At 37.2% G+C, this 19801-nt stretch overlaps 3 protein-coding genes across 3 annotated transcripts; 1 reads left to right on the plus strand and 2 right to left on the minus strand.

Annotated features, from left to right (window-relative positions):
* The first annotated feature begins 331 nt into the window (after window positions 1–331).
* On the plus strand, window positions 332–2056 carry LOC7464817 (40S ribosomal protein S12). Its single transcript, XM_002306721.4, has 5 exons — window positions 332–443; window positions 554–605; window positions 731–1037; window positions 1666–1731; window positions 1830–2056. Exons 2-5 carry the CDS (start codon window positions 598–600, stop codon window positions 1887–1889), a joined length of 441 nt encoding a protein of 146 aa, XP_002306757.1. The 5' UTR covers window positions 332–443; window positions 554–597; the 3' UTR covers window positions 1890–2056.
* A 2543-nt stretch (window positions 2057–4599) lies between these two features.
* LOC7464818 (disease resistance protein RPV1) lies at window positions 4600–10285 on the minus strand. Its single transcript, XM_002307531.4, has 6 exons — window positions 9026–10285; window positions 7178–8273; window positions 6809–7081; window positions 5790–6704; window positions 5049–5677; window positions 4600–4856 (listed from the first exon to the last, which is right to left on the minus strand). Exons 1-6 carry the CDS (start codon window positions 9511–9513, stop codon window positions 4802–4804), a joined length of 3456 nt encoding a protein of 1151 aa, XP_002307567.4. The 5' UTR covers window positions 9514–10285; the 3' UTR covers window positions 4600–4801.
* Window positions 10286–10420: 135 nt separating this feature from the next.
* On the minus strand, window positions 10421–19633 carry LOC7464663 (DExH-box ATP-dependent RNA helicase DExH6). The gene is made up of 14 exons (XM_024601850.2): window positions 19203–19633; window positions 18361–18451; window positions 17906–18218; window positions 17626–17700; window positions 17339–17383; window positions 15882–15972; window positions 15711–15769; window positions 14388–14546; window positions 13987–14039; window positions 13720–13753; window positions 13509–13598; window positions 12411–13415; window positions 11215–12306; window positions 10421–11069 (listed from the first exon to the last, which is right to left on the minus strand). The coding sequence occupies exons 1-14, from the start codon at window positions 19351–19353 to the stop codon at window positions 10677–10679; spliced, it is 3651 nt and encodes a 1216-aa protein (XP_024457618.1). The 5' UTR covers window positions 19354–19633; the 3' UTR covers window positions 10421–10676.
* Window positions 19634–19801: the final 168 nt, after the last annotated feature.

The raw sequence follows: 19801 nt of genomic DNA on the forward strand, positions 1-19801 counted from the left end.
CACCATGTTTTAGAAAGAAGAAAAAAAACATGGTTATTAAACATGATTTAATTTAATAGATTATTTTATGATTTTATAAATTTAAAATTTAATTTAATTTGTATTTTAAAATATTGTTTAAAAATTAATATGATATGATTTGATCGACTCTCAACTAATAACTTATAATTCAGTGAATTCTGACATAATTTTTTAATTTTTTCTTAAACGATATTATTTTAATTTTTAAAAAGTTAATTTAACATCGTTTTGATTAAACTTTGAGCCAGGTGATGGGCCGGACCGGTTTCATTATTTTGAAAAAAAGTCCAGGGTAAGGGTCAATATTGTAATTCAGAACTAGAAATAGGGTTTAACGCCCTAATATAAAAACGTATTTTGCTACTGCCCCGACTTCATTTAATTCCCTTCTCACGGAGCCTCCTTCGCATCTCGCCGGCAAGGTACCTCTCTCTCTTACACTAGCTTTCTCTTTGAAACGTTTTTTTTTCAATATATGAACATGTTTTCTCATTGTTTTGGGATCTGAATTGTCTTTATTTTTCTTATACAGCTTAAGACTAATTTAAGTCTCCAGATTTAAAAAGAATCATCATCATGTCAGGGTATGCTTTTTCTATGATTTTCTTTAAAGAAAGTTCAATGACATAAAGGGTTTTGGGTTTTTGGCATGTTATAGTCTTTACGGAATCCGAATCACTATTTTTCAATCTGTTGCATTTATTTTCAGTGAAGAAGGTGCTGTTCCTCAGAATGAGACTCCAGCTGTTGCTGATGCACCCGCACCCCTCGGTGAGCCAATGGACTTGATGACAGCATTGCAGCTTGTTCTGAGAAAATCACTTGCTCATGGTGGGCTTTCTCGAGGGCTTCATGAAGGGGCCAAAATGATTGAGAAGCATACTGCTCAACTTTGTGTCTTGGCCGAGGATTGTAACCAACCTGACTATGTCAAACTTGTTAAGGCACTTTGTGCTGACCACAAAGTGAACTTGCTATCTGTTCCAAGCGCAAAGACCCTAGGAGAGTGGGCTGGTGTGAGTATCTCTTCCGCTTCCTGTTTTTAATCTTACATCTCTTTTGATTAACTAACATGTCTGCAAACTCTGTATTGAGATTACTGTTCTTAATGTTAGTTTTGACTACTTGAAGTCATAGTTGTAATAGTTCAACTCGAGAATAGAAATCACTATCTGAAACGTTAGAGATGAAAATGTAAGTTTCTTACAAAGAGGGGGTTAAAATCGAGGAAAGGGAAACATTAATGGCATGTGTGATTACTGTCTGAAATTAAATGGTCAGATGGTAGATTGTACAAGCTCTTTTGTGTGCTCTTTTATGTTTATTCAATTAGCTTCATTTGGAGCTCTAAAGAAACAGTATTTGCTCTGTTGGTTTGTTTAATTTTAATGCGGTGAAGTCCATATTATTGTAATGCTCTGTAGAATGTTCTTTAATACTTCAAACTTGTTTCTAGCTTTGTTGATAATGGTATTCTAATTGTAGATCCCCTTAGGTTTCAACTCAATAAAAATTGTGCCATGGTCTGTTAGGGTAATTGTCATTTGGATTGATGGGTCATGTTGCTTTCTCTTGTGAAAATTTGCAATGTTTCTCCTTGTATAGTAGTTATTGATTTATCTAATATGGGCTCTTGGTATCCAGTTGTGCAAGATTGATTCAGAGGGGAAGGCCAGGAAAGTAGTTGGTTGCTCTTGCGTTGTTGTGAAGGTAGTAAAAATCAGTTTTGGAGTGCTGTATCTCATTTTTATTTAATTGATTGTCTTTCAAAAGGGATTCGTCATATTCTTTTGCTGACTGGTTTGCAGGATTTTGGAGAGGACAGTGAAGCTCTTAATGTTGTCCAACAGCATATCAAAGCTAACTAAGTCATTATGGATTTGATCCTTTTGGATTTTCCCGGAGTCCTTTAAGGAAATTGAGTGTATTTTGTTTTTCTTTATTGTTGTAGTTGAAACATCATCTATTTGCAGTATATCAAAAAATATTATGATGTTTTTCCCGGTCGCAATATTTTCAGCCTCTACTTGGTTAAGTGTGAATTGTACTAGAGAGGCCAAGTTTTTACTTAGAATGGGATGCTAAAATGTCTAGAGTGACAGAATTAGAGCACTTCTTCGTTCATTTTTCTAAATGATACTGTAGTGGGATATTAATTGTCTTTATTGATTTCAACAGGCAATGTTTTCGCCCAGGATTTTCTAACCTAAGACATCCTGTGAATTGTCCGCCTCTGATTTCCATGCTTATTGTTAATGTTAGTTTTGACTAGTTGAATTTAGGTTATAACTGGATGAAACTTGAGTTGTCACCTGGAAGAGGTGAAAAGAAGATAAATATAAAACAAAATGTGTCAATAATGTCTTTGTTTTTGTTTTAATCTGAGTTCATTAAAAATGGCTCCAGTAAGGGAGAAAAAGGGGGCAAAGCCCACTGTACACCCAAAAGATAACTGTACAAGGAGCCTTGAACTAGACACCGTGTCAATAAAGGGTTGAGTTTCTACAAAATGTGGATAAAGTTAAAGATGATAAGATTCTCGAGTTCCTGCTGGAAGCTTAATAGGTCCTGCTCCCCCCGATGGTCAACCTCCAGCTTGATGCTGTTATATCCAATGGAACATTGTTTTGCTCAGGTGGGGCTGTTGATTTCAGTGTATGACGTTATTCATAAATGAAACTTGTATTGCCATGTGGAATGCATGTCTTTCTATCCTTGAAACATTTTTGGCGTTGATAACAAGGTTGTCAATTCCGTTTTAATAGGTGTTTTGTTTTTTCAATTGAAATGAAATGTTTAAGTTTCGAAGAGTTTCGGCGTACCGTTTCGGGGTTGTACTGTTCATATATATATATATATATATATATATATATATATATATATATTCAACAAACATAATTCAAATTCAAGATAAATTAATTATAAATTATGCAATACAAACACAATGCCAAACAAATATAATTTTAAAATTTAAAATATTTCTAAATAGTCAAGATTAAATAGATCTTTAACTTAAAGTAATTTAACTTAAACAAAATATCAAAATATTATGAAAGTAAAATGTTTTAACACAAATATTTTAAATATAAAGTTAGGTTAATGTTATCAAGGCTAATGGAATCTAAAACATCCTTTGTTTTGCTCAAATTCCTAAGTATAAACATGAAAAAAACAACATGAATATAAACCATATATATTAATGATAAATCTAATTTTAAAGAATTAATATTATTGTTAATGAAAATAATAATAATAATTTTCAATATTATTATTAAAAATTATAATGAAAAAAAACTTTTTATAATTGGGTGGTTTAATTAATTAAATTGAACAAGGTTCAATTTGATTCAATGACTTTTTAAAAGCGGAACGGAACATGTGGAATGAAACAGTTCCGGGTGGAATTTAGCTGAAAAATCCGGAACAGACCAAGATTTAAAATGAGATGAAATTTGTTCCGTTTTGTTTCGTTTTTTGAATTGATATGGAACGTTTCGGCCATTCCGAGCGAAACGGAACAGAATTGACAACCTTTACTTATGTTTATGCAGATGGTAGATAACCTCAGGTTTTTGCCGTCAGAGGATTAACATGGATAGCAAATATAGAGCGGCATCAATGAGAAGCAAGGAGTAACTGAAGTAGATAGCAACTACATCTACGGAACTGAGCATGGTTAAGCAAGACAAACAGCTCAAGAAATCAACAAAATATTATGTCCTAACAAACTAGAAACTAAATGAGATTTGCTTCTCTTTACAAGCGAAGCACAACTCCTTTTTTTAAGAACCGAACTGATCTCCTTTGAACCAACGAATGAATTCCTTCGCTCAGCGTAGAGAGCAACAGCTTATTGTGGATCGACTTCCAACTTGGGTTATACTCTCACCTCTCTAATGTAACGCAACATAGCACAACAGTTGCAAGGTTTATATCTTATGATGCACAATTTGAATCTAGCTCTTTCAAATGATTGTTCATGGACTTGGAGAAAATTGCTAAAATTGAGAACTGTAACTTGGGATCAAATTGAGCATGTAGTGGGCAATGGAGAGCATATCTTTCTCTGGTGGGACCTTCGGTTAAAAAATATGGCCAAATGATCTTTTCTGAGTCTGGGTTGCCCTCAACAGCAAAGCTTTCACAGGTGGTGAATGGAAATGGCCTTTTGCCAGATAAGATGCTATGAAGGCTATTCAGCATGCTATGGGTGGTATTCTATATCGTACTTGTGTACAAAAGGGTAGTGTCACTTGGAAGCTCACCATCGACGGGCAATTTCCAGTCAAAATTTCTTGGGAATAGATCAGGAAAAGGGGGAACAGAGTGGCTTGGTTTCAGTTGATCCGGAAGCCATTACATATTCCAAAACACAGCTTCATGTTTTGGCCAGCTATTTTGGACAGCTTAACTACGAAGAGAAAGGAAGATTAAAATGGGAAGGCGTCAATCCTATTTGTGTCCTGTGTAAAGTAGATGATGAAGATAGGAATCACCTCTTTTTCACGTGAATATTTTCTAAAAGAGTATGGCTGCAAATTCTTCAGTTTTGTCGAAGTGATAGAACACGGCTTCTGGTTGGAGTTCAGAATCTTGTAGGGCAATTCAGAGGGCCCATCATTCTGGCTCATCAAATGAAAGCAGTACTGTTAAGAATATGGTTCAAGCTGTCCAATTAAGGCTACAGGATACTAAATTTCTAGGAAGCAATTAATAATCCAAAGATAACAAGATTTCGTGATCTTTGGAACTTCTGTAAAGCTTAGTTGTTTAAATTCTTTCATCGATAAAAATCAGGTAGCTCGTTCACCCTTTGCTCCCTTTTATTTGACCATCTGCCAAGCAAATAGAGAGAAGCAATTAAAACTATACTCAAACTTTTGGAGACTCTTGAAACTATTGAAGTCTATTAGGACACTCTTTCTAATGTTATTTTTTGGGGGGCAAGTAATAATGAACCGCTTTGGTATAGCGAGGAAAAGAAAATCTCAAAATGATGTAATGAACTTGTAATCTGTTATGCTTACCTCTTGAAACTTTGTACATCATACCACCTTCGAGTAAGTGTTACTTCATGGCAGTTGCGATTGAATGTCAACCACAGACGACTTGACATCATAAACCTCCCATGGTGTCTTGAAAAGGAAGCATGTGAAATAGCAGCTAGTATATCATTTGACTGGGAACCCTGTAAATCGTTGTGATGGTAAAGCAAGTGGATGCCACACCTTTTCACGACAATTCCAAAACCCATGTCAATCAAGACCTCCAGTTGATCCCCTTCTTCCACCTCATCCTGAAATCTCCAGCTCATATCTACCACGTCTTTCTCGTTTATTTCATTCTCAAACAACCAACAGCTCAGCCACATCATATCCTGTTCGACTTCACATGGAAAGAAGGTGACTCGTGGGTCATAAATCCAGTCAAAATTTCTTGTTCTGTTAATAACTGTAATGTTAGGGGATAAATAGCAGGATTCAAGGGAATCTTCCCATGCATAAACTACCGATATAAGAAATCCTGTTACTTTACAACCAGGATCAAGTGCGGGCACTTGCAAGGATATTGTGTCTCCTTCATTCTGATGGCTGAACCGTGTTGGAATATCCTTCACTGGTAAAAAGATGCTGTAAATAGATTTTTCACAAAGAGCCTGTTGCATTAGAACCATAGGATCAGTACATAAACAAGCCAAACAACCATATCTGTGTGTGCTAGCATCGGCATGTGAGCACGCAGTCACATCAGAGGGAGAGATAAGAAACCTGTAGAGGGCTAATTATAGCAGTTCTTGTCAGATTATTAATTATATGCACTTCAACAGCTGGGAAAGGTTTTTCCGTGACCAAGCCACAAGTTCCAAGAATTTTTTCCACAACGTCCACTCCTAAGGGTTCCAAGTTGAAAAATCCCTGCAAGCATTTTAAGTTTCGGCAACCATTCAATTTCAGCTCTCCTCCTCGCCAGAATTTCATGTTAATAAATTGCAGCCTAGGGCAATCATTTGCATGGAATGTTTCCAAGCTTGACTGAAGCTCTGGGATGTACTCCAGTCTTTTGCAGTTGTTTAGCAAAAGTTTTGTAAGCTTAGGAAGGTTTCCAATGCTAGCTGGTAAGCTTGTAAAGTTGTTCCCGCATAATTTCAAAGTTTGCAGAAGGAATAAGCCTCGAAAATCATGCGGAATCATGGAATCAGATAAGTTGCAGTGTCTGAGATCTAGTTCTTGTAAAGAAGCTGGGAAGATGTTCATTGTTTGTGGAAATTTTCTTGGGGAAAAGATAAGATGACAATCATGAAAAGACAATATTTTAAGTTTTTCTAGATTTCCAATGGTTTCTGGAATAGTACTTATTGCAGTTCCATCAGCAAGAAGAACAACCAAGGATTTCAGACTCCCCAAATCTTCAGGCAATCCCTCAAGTTTCAAGCAACCTGACACATTTAGCTTCTTAAGTGAGCTTAGAGCACAGATGCTCCCTGGAAGAGTTTTAAGGCTCTTGCAATTTTTGAAATTCAGAAGAAGAAGACGACCAAGAATTCCAATGGAGTCATGAACCTCTACCAAACTAACGCAATCTTTAAGTATCAATTTTTCAAGACAAGGTAAGCCTTCGAAGTTAGGAGTCTTGGTGAGCTCATGGGAGTGGCTAAGGTTGAGGAATTTCAGCTTTTTAAGAGACTGCGATAATAGAACATAATAAGATATGAGTAAGATGTTAAATGTTTACCCTTTTGAACTAAATAATATGCTTGTAGGAAAATTGAAAAGATATCATAAGCCACCTTTATTTCCTCCGAAAACTGGTGTAGACTGCTATAGCGCATATCTAGAGCAATCAAAGTTTCCAAATAAAGATCAGGTGGTATTGATTTCAAAGGGAATTCAAGCCAGCACAGCCACCTTAATTTAGTGGAAATATATTCATAGCTTCCTTCAAGGCATATGCAATTGAGTTGCAGCAGTCGTAGCTTTTTCATCTTTTTGAATGCCTTGGTACTAAACGACTGTTTTAATCCTGGCAGGTTTAGAATGAGGCCTTCAACTGCTTTTGTACCCTGATTGAAGAAAAATATTGGCTATTAAAACAAGAAACTAATGCATTCATGGATTTATTTTATAGATGTGAAAACCTTTACCAATGATTCTCTTACCATTCGGTCAGTTATTACATCGATGACATCTTCTTGGCGCCACAGTCTGCTACGTTCCCCGGGATCTGTAGAAGACTCTTGGCGAACGATCTCTCTTCCCATGTCCCTAAGCAAATCATGCATCGATAACTTATTATCAGGTCCAACTTTTACAATGCACCTCCTCATGAGAGTATTAATTCCATCAGCAGGAAAGAAACCACAATCTTCAAGTATGCTCATGATGTAATCCTTGTTAAATCCAATGAAGAAACATGCAATATCTAGAAATATAAATTTCTCAGTATCATCAAGAGAATCATTACTTATTTTAAGTTTGTTGTGGATGTCTCCGTTGCCAATCACTTTCAGCTTTTCCAACTTGCTATTCCATACATTGATGGTTTGGCCGCACAAAGAAGAGCCCAAGACTTCAAGAGCTAGAGGAATTCCTCTAACATAAGATACAATTCTTCTCATGCAATCCATGTAATTATCAACGGGATGGTGTTCATTAAAGGCATGTAAACGTAGGAGCTGAAGAGAGTCATCGTTATTCAGTTCCTCAACCTCGTATTGTAGATACAACTCTGATGGTTGTAGCAGATCCTTGATTCTAGTTGTTATTATCACCCTGCTTCCTGGAAAAAGCCAGTCGAAATTTCCAAGAATCTTATTCAGCTGTTCTAGTTCATCAATGTCATCCAGAACAATGAAAATGCGCTTCCGATGCAGCCTGTCTCTTATCACGTTCAATCCTCTACTAATGTTGTCTATCTTTTCATGTTTTCTTTTCAAGGTCTCCGAGAGAAGTTGCCTCTGTAAGCAGGCTATGCCCTTGGAAATTGATTCTTTTCTAACATTTTCAAGGAAGCAGCTACCTTCAAATTCATGGAAGACTAAATTGTAAACCTTCTTGGCAACAGTCGTTTTGCCTATACCCCCCATCCCATATATCCCAACTATACGGACATCTACTAGCTTTTCACCTAGCAATGAAATCACCTCTTTTGCACGAGAAAGCAAACCAACTGGGTGTGTAGTGACACTCAAGATTGTTCGGTCAAGTCTGTCTGAAATCTCCTTAACAATATAGTCAATATTTTTTGCTTCATGCCTGCAATTTTATGAATGAAGTGAATACCAAAAGTAGAGGATATAATGCATGTGAATCCAAAGTGTCCATAGAACACGTATTGCGAGCAGGAGCAACTAGCGAGGCGATAAATCCAAGGCATAATACACACATGACACGACATAGCGGCATAAACCAATAAGCTTAATTATAATATATCACTACATTTCGCTATGTGACAGAATTATATTATATTATATTATATAACACATTAAAACCAGAACACCATTCTGCAGCAGATTGGTTGCTTCAATCCTCACCCTTTGTGCATGCTGGACGTGGACTTCTTAACTCGCAAGAACTAACATGCTATTGCTAAGCTTCTTTGCTAATAGATTTGGGCGGGGGGAGGGGCACAGAACCTGGAGAAAATCGGCAACAGAAGGGGAGAGACGGCATGGGAAGGAGAGAGTGAGCAGAGGTAGAAGTTTGGTGAACCCAATTTTTTTTTAACAAGCATGGGCTAAGGAACAAGAAAGAAAAATGATGGGTGAAATACGAATAGTGAGGAGCAGGAATATGATTTTGTTGTAATAAATATATATCATGTAATTAATTCCTAAAGTTTAAATTCAATGGGTTTTTTCCAACACAAAATAAAAGTACTTGCTGTAATTTCAAAACAGAATGATTGATCAATGTAATTGCATGAAATCTCAAGTGATTAGTGCAAATCAATATTTTCATTTTTGCAAGAGATCAACGATGGCATCTTATAGTTGATAGCTACTTACCCATCCCAATGTTTTTGTAGATCCAGGCCCTTGAGGTAAGCAACTTCTCTGAGAGCATCCTTCCATCTCTGCACTTTATCCATGTCATCCTTGAAACTCTTTTCATGTTCAGCAAAAGCTTCTTCAAAACTCCCTTTCAGCTCTTCAACGTCAGATGGATCTATGTCATAAAAGACAGGCCAAACAGCATGACCTCCTTCTTTTCTACATTCGAGGATGTGCACAAGCTCATCAAGACACCAAGTGGAGGATGCATAGCCTTTTGAGAGAATGACAATAGAAAACCTTGACTTCTCAATTGCTTGAAGATACTCGGGTCCAATTTCTTCACCACTATTGATCTCATTAACATCTCTAAATGTGTGGATTCCATCTCGAACCAAAGCAGAATATAAATGGTCTGTGAAACCTTTCCCTGTGTCTGCACCCTTAAAACTCAAGAACACATCATAATCCCATTTTGATGAGTTGGAGTTGGAGGAAGCCATCGGTGGAGATGGGTTTGTGCTTTCTTTGCAGATCTTGCTTTTAGGTTTAAGCTCTTCCGCAATCTGCCCTAGGGCGTTTACTTGTCAGCCCAGGTATCAGGTTTTTGAGATGGCCAATGGTACTTCTTTACGGATTTATTACATACAACAGGCACCACCACGCTTGCTCGCATGACCAGGGGTGACAAAGTTGTCGGTGATGGTATAAAAGGGGTAGCTTAAAATAAATTCACCGATTAGTTAAAGTAACTAAATGCTTGTCGTCGTCCTCGTCCTCCGTGTCGATGTGATTCAATTTGTTGCCTATCCACCACGCCACTCTGCTTTTGGACTTCATTTTCTAGGTTCTGATTCTATCTCGTGTTCGTTGAGTGAGGTCGCGATGTTACTATCCTTTATTGGCTTTTGCTGCCTTTCAAGTTGTATGTTCTGTAAACCATTCTCTACGTAAAAAAAGAAAAAGAAAAAGAAAAAGAAAAGGAAGACCTTGCATGTACCTTATAGAGGGATGCATAGCCTTTTGAGAGGATGACAATGGAGAAGAGAACTAAGCAGAATATTAATGGCCTGTGAACCTTTTCCTTGTGTCGGCGCCTCTAGAACTCAAGATAGAGCCCTTTTGAGGTAGAAGCCATCGTTACAGATGGGTTTCTGGTTTCTTTCTTTCTTTATTTTTTTTTAAAAAAAACCTTTGTTCAGAAGAACACAAAGCCATTGGTTTATCTGAACAGATTCCTCTGTACTTTCAACCAAGCAGAGTAGGTGCCCCAAATGGCCAGATGATAAAATGATTGAAGGGAAATATTTAATTTACAAACGGACTCCGTTTTGTTTTGTTAGTAGAACACTTGATGATATCTTTTAAGTTTTTTGTATACGCGGTTTCTCGATAACATGGTTTCCAAAGTGGATCAAGCTCGACTATGGAGGGAAATTTATAAGTTTGGTACCCAAAAAAAAGAAACACTTAAAGAGTAGAGAAATTTAATCGACCGAAATGAAAAGAAGGAACAACACTAACAATATTGAGCAACAACTCGGCAACTTGTACATTAGCCCAACCAAAAAACCGAGGGACTGTTACACTAGAATATTGCCGGGACAAAGCCTAGTGAACAAGCCCATATCACTGTCATGAACTTTCTATGAAACAAGCTGAATCCCTACAAATAGCGTACGTGCTGTCTGGTTGCATTTCCACGCTGCCGCTTATAGGAATCTCCCCTTGGACCCGATGGCCCTTGCATACTGTGCCCAGCTGATGTGGAGCCTTGCAATGTAGGCCTTTGATTAGGACTCCTAGCATTGTGATAACGAGGAGCGGTCTGCTGTGTGTTGTTCTTCAGCGAGCTAAGGAAGCTATTTGGATTCTGACTGATCCCTCTCCTTCCAGAACAGGACTCGTCAATCTCAGTTGCATGGACCATTGAAGTCAGTGACTCCACGGATTCTCCTGGTAATGAAATCCCAGATAGCCCATCATTGGACAGAATACAAGCCGTAGTATATGTATAGGCCGCAAGAGCAGGAGGAAGTTCTTTGTGAGGATGTGTCACCTAAAAGAAAATGGATGACATCGTCAAATTAAGGTTGAACAATAAGGTTTGATGAAGGAGAAGACCTAGTATATCAGTGTGTATTGGAACGAATCCTATTCAGACTCAGAAAAGACAAGAAGGAGAAGGAAACTGAAGCACGTACTTTGAATAAGATTGCTGCAGATAATTGCTCTCTCAAGCAGTAAATTTGAGCAACATCAAGGGCTGTTGCTCCAAAATAAAGCCACCGATCCACAACAACCATAACTGAATTATCGGGAGAGGACATGATCCTCTCACCCTGTTGAGTGCCTAATTTGCCATGTATCTCCATTCCATCTTCATCACTTTCAGCTCCATCTGCACTATCATAGTCGTCGTCGTCCTCCTCATCATCCTCGTCATCATTCTCTGCAGGAGCGACTACAATCTCTGTTGCGAGTAGCAATAATGGCAGTGGACCAATGACAGTACAGTTCCTTATGTGCATACCCCCATCTCCTCGAGTTATCTCATCATATATAACCAATGGGTAGTCATTAGATTTCCAAAATGATAATTTAAAATTAAGGGACTGAGGGTGCAACCGAACTTTAGCACCGCTAGTAGTCTCCACAACACGCTTTCCATTTTTAGGTGGAAGGAACCTCCCCACCATTGGATACAGACCAGCCACAAGGACAGCATGGACTATACCTGGAACATGCGCATTTGTATTACAACTAGAGACATTTTCTGGAATAAACCCCTTGCGTATTAGTTCTCTCTGGAGCTGTTTACGCATGGCTTGCAGCATATTCATGGTGCTTGAAGAGATGAAGTATTGTGAACAAAACGATGCTTCTTGACCCCTATTCTTCGCATTGTTCCAGCACTCAAAAGCTGCTAAAACTGCTAGCTGATCACTGTGCCCACCATACAATGAAGCAAGCTCAAACTTAGCAGCAGCAGCTCTCTTCTTTTCATTAGGCAGCATAGGAAGGGTAAATGGATCTCTATAATCAGATGCACATGCCAGTGTCAAAGCTGGGTCAAGGCAATTCATCAATATGGCAAAGAAAATCATCTTGCTCGTCAATGGATGAACAGGTAGGCAACCGATCTTCTCTCCCAGTTCTGTCAATGTTTCATCCACTGATAAAGCCCCAATATCTAGAAGAACAGCAACAGCATTGCGTATGGTTTCTGGAACCGGAGGGTCCAATGTCTTTTGCAAGAAAGCTTCTATCTTGCAATGGGGATCAAGCAACTTCACCTGTAATGACGACAAGAGTTAAAGAAGGAAAGAGAAAATAAGCAATCATAAAAGCTTTCACAACCCATGCCTCCATTTAAAGAGAGAATTTATAGAAAAATTACCTGTAAACAGAGTTCCTCAATTGGCATTCTCTTGATTTCAGGAACTTGGAAATCTGGCAAAGAAGATTCTCTGAGTTTTGAATATAGATGATAACATATTCCAGGCTGACAGCGCCCTGCACGTCCCTCTCGTTGCTTTGCACTTGCTTTAGATACCCAGGATGATTGAAGAGTTGATACATTGTTATAAGGATCGTAACTTTTTTCTTTCATGCGTCCACTATCTATAACATATACCACATCATCAATAGTAATGGCACTTTCAGAAATATTAGTTGAAAGAATGATTTTTCGGCAACCCTGAGGTGGGCGTTTGAATACCTTCTTTTGCTCCACAGATGGAACCATAGAATGGAGAGAGATTATAATAAACTTGGAACCATCTTTAAAAAACGGGTTCGCAAGTAATCTCTCCCGCGTTCTATTTATATCATCCCACCCTGGAAGAAAAACAAGGATAGCACCATCTTTGGAATCAACACATATTTTCTTTATTAACTGCTCTATAAGAACCACATCAATAAGTTCAGGATTAATTGTTGCCATATATTTATCAAGAAGTTGCTGTTGTTCCGAGGAATCAGCCAAGGCATTCTGAGCATGTTTTCTTATTACTTCAGCAGCTTCTTCCTGGTTTTCTCGTTCAGCCCATTTCAGTGCTGTTAATCCACACTTGGACTGTAAATTGCAGTTTGCGCCCAAAGAGAGGAGCATGCAAACATCACCAACCCTACCCTTTCCAGCAAAGACCATCAGTGGTGTCAGTCCACTCACAGAATGCTGATAATCATACACCTTTGGGGTTCCTTCAGAAGAAACCAAATCTAGGAGGGAATCAAATTCATCATTTGACCAAGCCAAGTTAATAGCTTCATCTAAAGCAGCTTTATCTTCCTCTGTTAATTCATGACCTTCATCCAGGACATTTGGCATAGCAGAATCAAGATGATTATCATCTCTGGAATTTAAGATAGAAAGCACATCCTCCAAATGGAAAGCTTTGACCTGAATAATATTAAAAAAAAAAAAACCAACAATAAATGATAAGATTATTAAGGATAAACAATTTTAACTGACACACTATGAAATAATTTTTACAGGATAAGTGAACCCAGGAACGCGGATAATTGGGCAGCCACCAAAATATTGTGAAAATCGTTCAGCATCAAGAGTGGCACTCATCAATATCTGTATGTTTGATTATAAGAATACAATAATTAATTGCTAATCAAAATTGTTGAAGATAAGGAAACAATCCTAAAAGCGTTGATGGATCCTTTTAGAATAGAACATAAAAATTTAAACTAACCAGCCGAAGATGAGAATGTGAAGGAAGTATGTCCCTGCACATAAGGAAGAAATTTCAGAGAAAATAATCCAATAATGGAAAGTATACAAGAATTAGACACAAAGTGATAAAACATACAGTATTGATTCTAAGTATTTCAGAGTTATATCCAATGTAACAAATTTTCCTCAATTGAAAAGATTCGAGTTAAGGCTCAATTATTGTCATAGCTATTAAATTAAAGCAAGATAAAACTGCTTGAAAATTTTAAAATCATGTATTTAGTACCTAATAATTGCCAACATGAAATCAGAGAAGCGATCCCTTTCATGAATTTCATCCTGTACAGCAAAAATTGGGTCATTGGTGAGCAACCTATTGCATATAGATGTATTTATGAAGAAAGTTGAAATAATGGGGATCGAAAGAATCATCTGAGTTCATGGAATTATTCTGGAAAAGGCAATGCTAAAATCAGAGTCTGCTGAGTGCTGTTTCATTGTTCTGTTTATTATTTACATTTTACACACACACACTAGACTACAACAATTAACTATTGCCAAGATATAAAACCGTCAAACAGAAAATGCTAATCAAACAATGTCACCCCAAACAAATATAACATGATCCTAATCAAGTAAGAGACAATGATATTGAAAAGGAAGATTAGGAAGACTGTAGCTAAATACCACAATAATATGAGTTAAGTCGGAAACATTTTCCTTGGCCGCTGTATTAGCTTCATTCTGCGACCCAGTGATGCCCTTGGAAACCAGAATCCTCAATAGAACCCCATTTGTACAGAACACAATTGACGAGTGCTTCCCACCTTTACTTTCCAAACGAATCTAATATTTAAAAATTTAGTCAGCAGCAGTACAGTATATGAATGTAGAACCAATTCCATACATAAAATAAGATGGCAAATGACGAATTTAGGATCCAAGGTGAAGTTTGTTAATGGTTGCTATGCATGAACATGTGGGCAAGATTTAATGGATACAATATTCTATTTTCCAGATTTAGTGTTGCACAAACCCCAAGATAAATTAATAGTTCATGGTGAGACATCCACAAACCCCAAGATAAATTAATAGTTCATGTTGAGAAACAATACCAGGGGTAATTCTGGTGAGAAATGAAAATAACCAATCCAAGAAATACCTAACAGTGGGAAATCTAAAATTTTAACTATCGACATAGTTTAACTTGGATCAAATAGCTTGAGCTACCCAGTACCAACCCCAGTGAACTCCTGATGGCCATTTTGTTGCCAGGAATAAAAAACAGAAAAAACAGGGAATAGAAATAACAAATGAAGTCTCATTACTGCATTTGGTACATGTAGCTCGAAACCATAAAAGACTTGATAACAAAACCATGGTGGTACAGGTAAAGATAGGCAATAAAGAAAGAGTGCTTGTGCTAGTGGTGTGACAATGTGGAGTAGATGGTAGTGCTAGTGAGGAATGGGACATGGTGTAGACAATGTAGCAGGATGGTGATGTGGTTTTAGTGGTGGTGGTATGGTATGGGAAGGGGGTTTGATGTGGTGGTAGGGGAGACTATCATAGTGGTGGTGGCTAGTAGAGGTTTTGTGTGGGCTGCTATGTTAGCAATGGTATGGTCATGTGGGGTGGCTTTCATTCCTGTCCTCCTACACACCCACAACCCCTCCCCCACAAGAATGAAAAATATATTAAAATTTCATTCCCTAACATACACATTTGCATTCCCTATCTATCAGTATTGACTACCAAACACCTAAAGTTGGAATGAAAACTTCATTTCCATTCCCTGAAACCAAGAAGGTCCTTAGGGATAAGGAAAGGACGTGGTCTCTCGGGTATCTATCAACAAAAGTCCGTTAGAGACATTGTCTCCTAATGATTTCCAACCTTGTTGTCACTTTTATGAAGTACTAGTAATTAAGAGAATTTTTTTTACTCGTCTAATTATTCAAATCACCTAGTTCAAGGTTGTGACAGTCATCAAGAATTTGTGAGAAGTACCTTGTATCCAACGCTATCTCCAACATTTTCTCCTCTTTCATAAGAAATTCTCTCAGAAACTAGACAAAAGAATAATCAAGAGCATAAAATTAGGGCATAAAGCGAGGGAAGCAAATATGTTGGAAATATATCAACAGCTAGAACTTCACGTGCTTAGCAAGTGGCACAAACCTGATATTGCAGAGATACGTCGAGGTTGTGTACAAACTATTTTACATGCTTCACCCTTTCCCCACATGTGGTCCAAAAGAAATTGTGGCACCTGCGTCACATTTAACAAGTACAGAACTCAATGATAATGAAAATAATCATAGGTTTATTCAAGGGAATCAATGCCTCATCACATGTGCTTATAAAAGGAGCACCTATTCTATGTAATCATAGAACTTGAATAATGGAATTATGAGTATTTTTTGTTTAGTTTAAGGGGTGGCCTTGTGTTTTTTCTTCCTATTCTCTTTTCTCAAGTGCTCTTTTCTTCTTCCTTTTTCTTCATTTGGTCATTTGCTAGTAACAATCCCAATTCCACCTAAAACACATCCTAAGTGGATCTCAATTCCACACACATCAAACCCCCTAATTCCCACCTAAAATCTCTATTCCTCCAAACCTAGCTCACTATGAATCCTTTGTGGGATACCAATCCAAAGTTGTCCTACATCATCTTTATAGACAACATTCTAAGTTGTAAACCCAAAACCAACCTTTTCAACCAAGCAATTTAAACACATATTTGCCTAACCTATCCTGCAAAGTAGCTAAAGTTGGCAGATCTCAAGATTTTCCCTACACTACTAAAACCTGTACTCTTCTTCCACTCAATAACTAAATATGGTTTGATTGCAGAACTAAATGCTCATTTGTGAACTTTCAATTTATAAAATGCTCAATCAAGTCTTTCAAATTCACACAATTGGTTGTTTCCATATCACAATGACATATGGCAGAAAGCTCATATTAATTTTGAACACCTGAAGCAACAAAAGATGTGACAGGTGGCAGATTATGCCATGATATCAAATCTGTAGCAGTGAGATTCTGACAAAATCTTCAACACTGATTTTAATTAAAACAGAACTATCTTTGCAAACTTATTAAATTATAAACCAAAAATATGCCCCTTCGGAATGATGATTGTATCCACCAATGATCTGGGCTGCGACTATTTTTGGATCATTACCTCTGTAGCTCATTTTTGTAGCTCGAGGGAAAGAGATTTTTTCCCCTTGAGGCGGACTTCAACCTTGTTTTAATATGTGTTTGTCAATCTCAATTCTTATTAAATTTTTTGCAATATTTTTAAGATGGACTGATGCAGAGCAAAAACCAAAGTTCTGAAGCCCAAGGACCTATCCAAGTTTCTAAAGTTGAATGATGCAATCAAACATAGATGTAACATTAAGGAAAAAAATTGTCATTCGACCATTAAAACCAAATGGGACTTGGACATCCAAAAGACTAGTAGCAAAACATACCCAAAGGAAACATGATTGCATATCATGTTCACTACACATGCAATTGTCTATGTGCTGACAACAATAAAAAGCAAGAAAAGCTACTTCTGAAACACAGTTTCTACAAGCCATATTAGATATACCATAAAGAAGACAGAGCAGAGAATTGGTAACCTGTGTTGTCTTTCCACACCCAGTCTCACCAGAAATGAGAACAACCTGCATAAACAAATTGAGCGACCATTAAGTTTTGGAAAATAAGCTAAATTCAATCATCAAATGTCGCTCAAACAAGCAAACAAGGAATCAGTTTTTAGAAACAATTCCTTCCTCCAACTAAATCCACATTCAATACATATTTGATAGACATAAAGAATTGTCAATAATAAAGTTATGTCTAACGCAATTTCAATTGAGGAGCCAAGCAGACAAATCATCGATTCTAAAACTTTAGGCGTTACCTGGTGAGATTCTATAGTGGATGTAATGACATCCATAAAGGATGCAATCGGAAGCTTAGACCTCCCTTCAACAATCTGCACACATATGATGGAATCTCAGAAATCATTTACTGTCAGACAACTTCTTTGAAAAATTTATAAGATCTTTAAAAGGGAAAGGACAATAGAGCTTCACCAATAGCCATCACTAGAATGCATAAATCTTTAAGCTCTACTAGTAGGAGGACAGTAATAAAGATACAGCATCGAAATTCTAAATCAGTGAGTTAAGTTGCATAACCTGTTTTAACTTTACATCCTTTTCTATTCTAGAAGCAAATGATTCAACCTTCTTTGCAATTTCTGCTTTTTTTCTAGAAGGTTTAGAGAAGATATCATCTTTTTTCTCTCGTGTTTTACCAGCAGTTCCACTATGTTTTCCTTCTAGCTCTGCTCCAAAGCCTCCTTCTTCAGGAGGGTAGTTTGAAAATAGTTCTCCCAAAACCATTTTTGATTCTCCTGAAAATGTCAAATGAGTGAGGTTTTCCTTCCCCTTTACATCATCTAACTTCTTTGTGTTCTTGTAAACAGAAACACGTCGCTGCCCCCCGCGCCTATACATATTTCAGGTTTGTTAGAAACTATATTGGAATCAGAAGAAATCATTACGACCAAGTTAAAGATAAGAATTTGTACAGGCATATATTTACACTATTCAATGTCAGATAAAGCATAGACACATAAATAAGCACTCACCCAGAACTCTTGGACTTCATACCCATTTTCTTGCACACCTCATGTACCACAGCACGGTCATAGTTTGATAGGTTAGCTTCGAATGTGTAAACTGCATGCAGCATCCAAACATCAATATACTGATCTTCCAAAATAAATTCTCAAGTGGGCGATATCAAATAACCGCATTTTGTAATATAAGGATAGTAAAGACCATTCATTATGTTCTTCCTCGTAATGATAAAGTTAATGTTCTTCTAATTAATCAGGATTAAATTGAAACATATAGAACTAGACAAAGCCTGCATGATAATTTCTTGGTTCTAAACCGATAATGAAAAAAAAGAAAAAGAAACCTTCACAGCAGATTGAAAAAAGAAAATTGTTTTTATTTCATTACACAAACACTACGAAATTTAATTATATTAGCTTCATGATCAATAGGCATACTTAATGAACAAATACTACCAGGTTTAATTATATTAGCTTCCTCAAATTAAACAGCATATTTTCAAGGAAACAGGAAAAAAACAGAACACACCTAGCCAATATATAGCAACCAAGTAAACGGTATTTGTTTTTCTTTCTAGAATTAAAGAACAACATTCATCACAAAAGTGACAAGTGAATTACTTCTAATGTTTTCTTTAAAAAAAGTGAAGTACCACAATCTATAAAAAAAAAAAGAATTCCACCATTTTCATTACTTCAACTATAAAACAAAGAAAAACCCATATGAAAATTTTCAGTTTTAAACAATTCCCACTATAAGAAACACCCAGATTAAATAATTTAAGGAGAGAAAACAAAACAAGGGAGAGACCTAGACATCTTCAGGAGGTTTGTGGTAAAGTCAATAATACCTTGATCGGGGGCAGCACGGAACCTTTCAAGAATTTTCGAGATTCGAATAAGAGTAGCTTCTGCAACTCTAGGGTTTTGCTGCTGCGCTGCTTTCCTCTGGTTCTTCTTACCCATTTTTCCTTTCTGTGCTTTGGTTTCTTGATTGTTCATGTTTTATGTTTTTGTCTGCTGTCAAAATAAGGAAAGACTAGGTGTGTGACAACAGTCTTTCTTATGCACGTACACACAGTGTCGAAAAGAAGAGGGACGGAACAGGGGTATACTTTGAGGGCTCCCTCTCGATTCTTTTATTACGTTGTTGTTTGAAGGGCTGCACGCCTCTTCGTTTTTAGGGTACCTTCTTCTTGCTTTGGGGTTTTCCCTCCACCCCCACCTCCACCTCTTATTAATACAGGAAGGCTGAGTTTTGTTTTCTTCTTCTCTAGATTAGCTTTTCGAAATTCAGTAATTAGGTTTTGACATGGAAAACATGCTTTAGGCTTAAGAAACGAAGCCTAGTTACTAGTTAGTTTTACCCAATCCTAAACATAATCCTAGTCCAGTCCAGTCCAGCCAAGATAAGAAAATGGGCCACTCTCACAAACAATACCATGCCAAT

This window comes from Populus trichocarpa, chromosome 5, assembly GCF_000002775.5.
Source record: "Populus trichocarpa isolate Nisqually-1 chromosome 5, P.trichocarpa_v4.1, whole genome shotgun sequence".
Taxonomy (NCBI): domain Eukaryota; kingdom Viridiplantae; phylum Streptophyta; class Magnoliopsida; order Malpighiales; family Salicaceae; genus Populus; species Populus trichocarpa.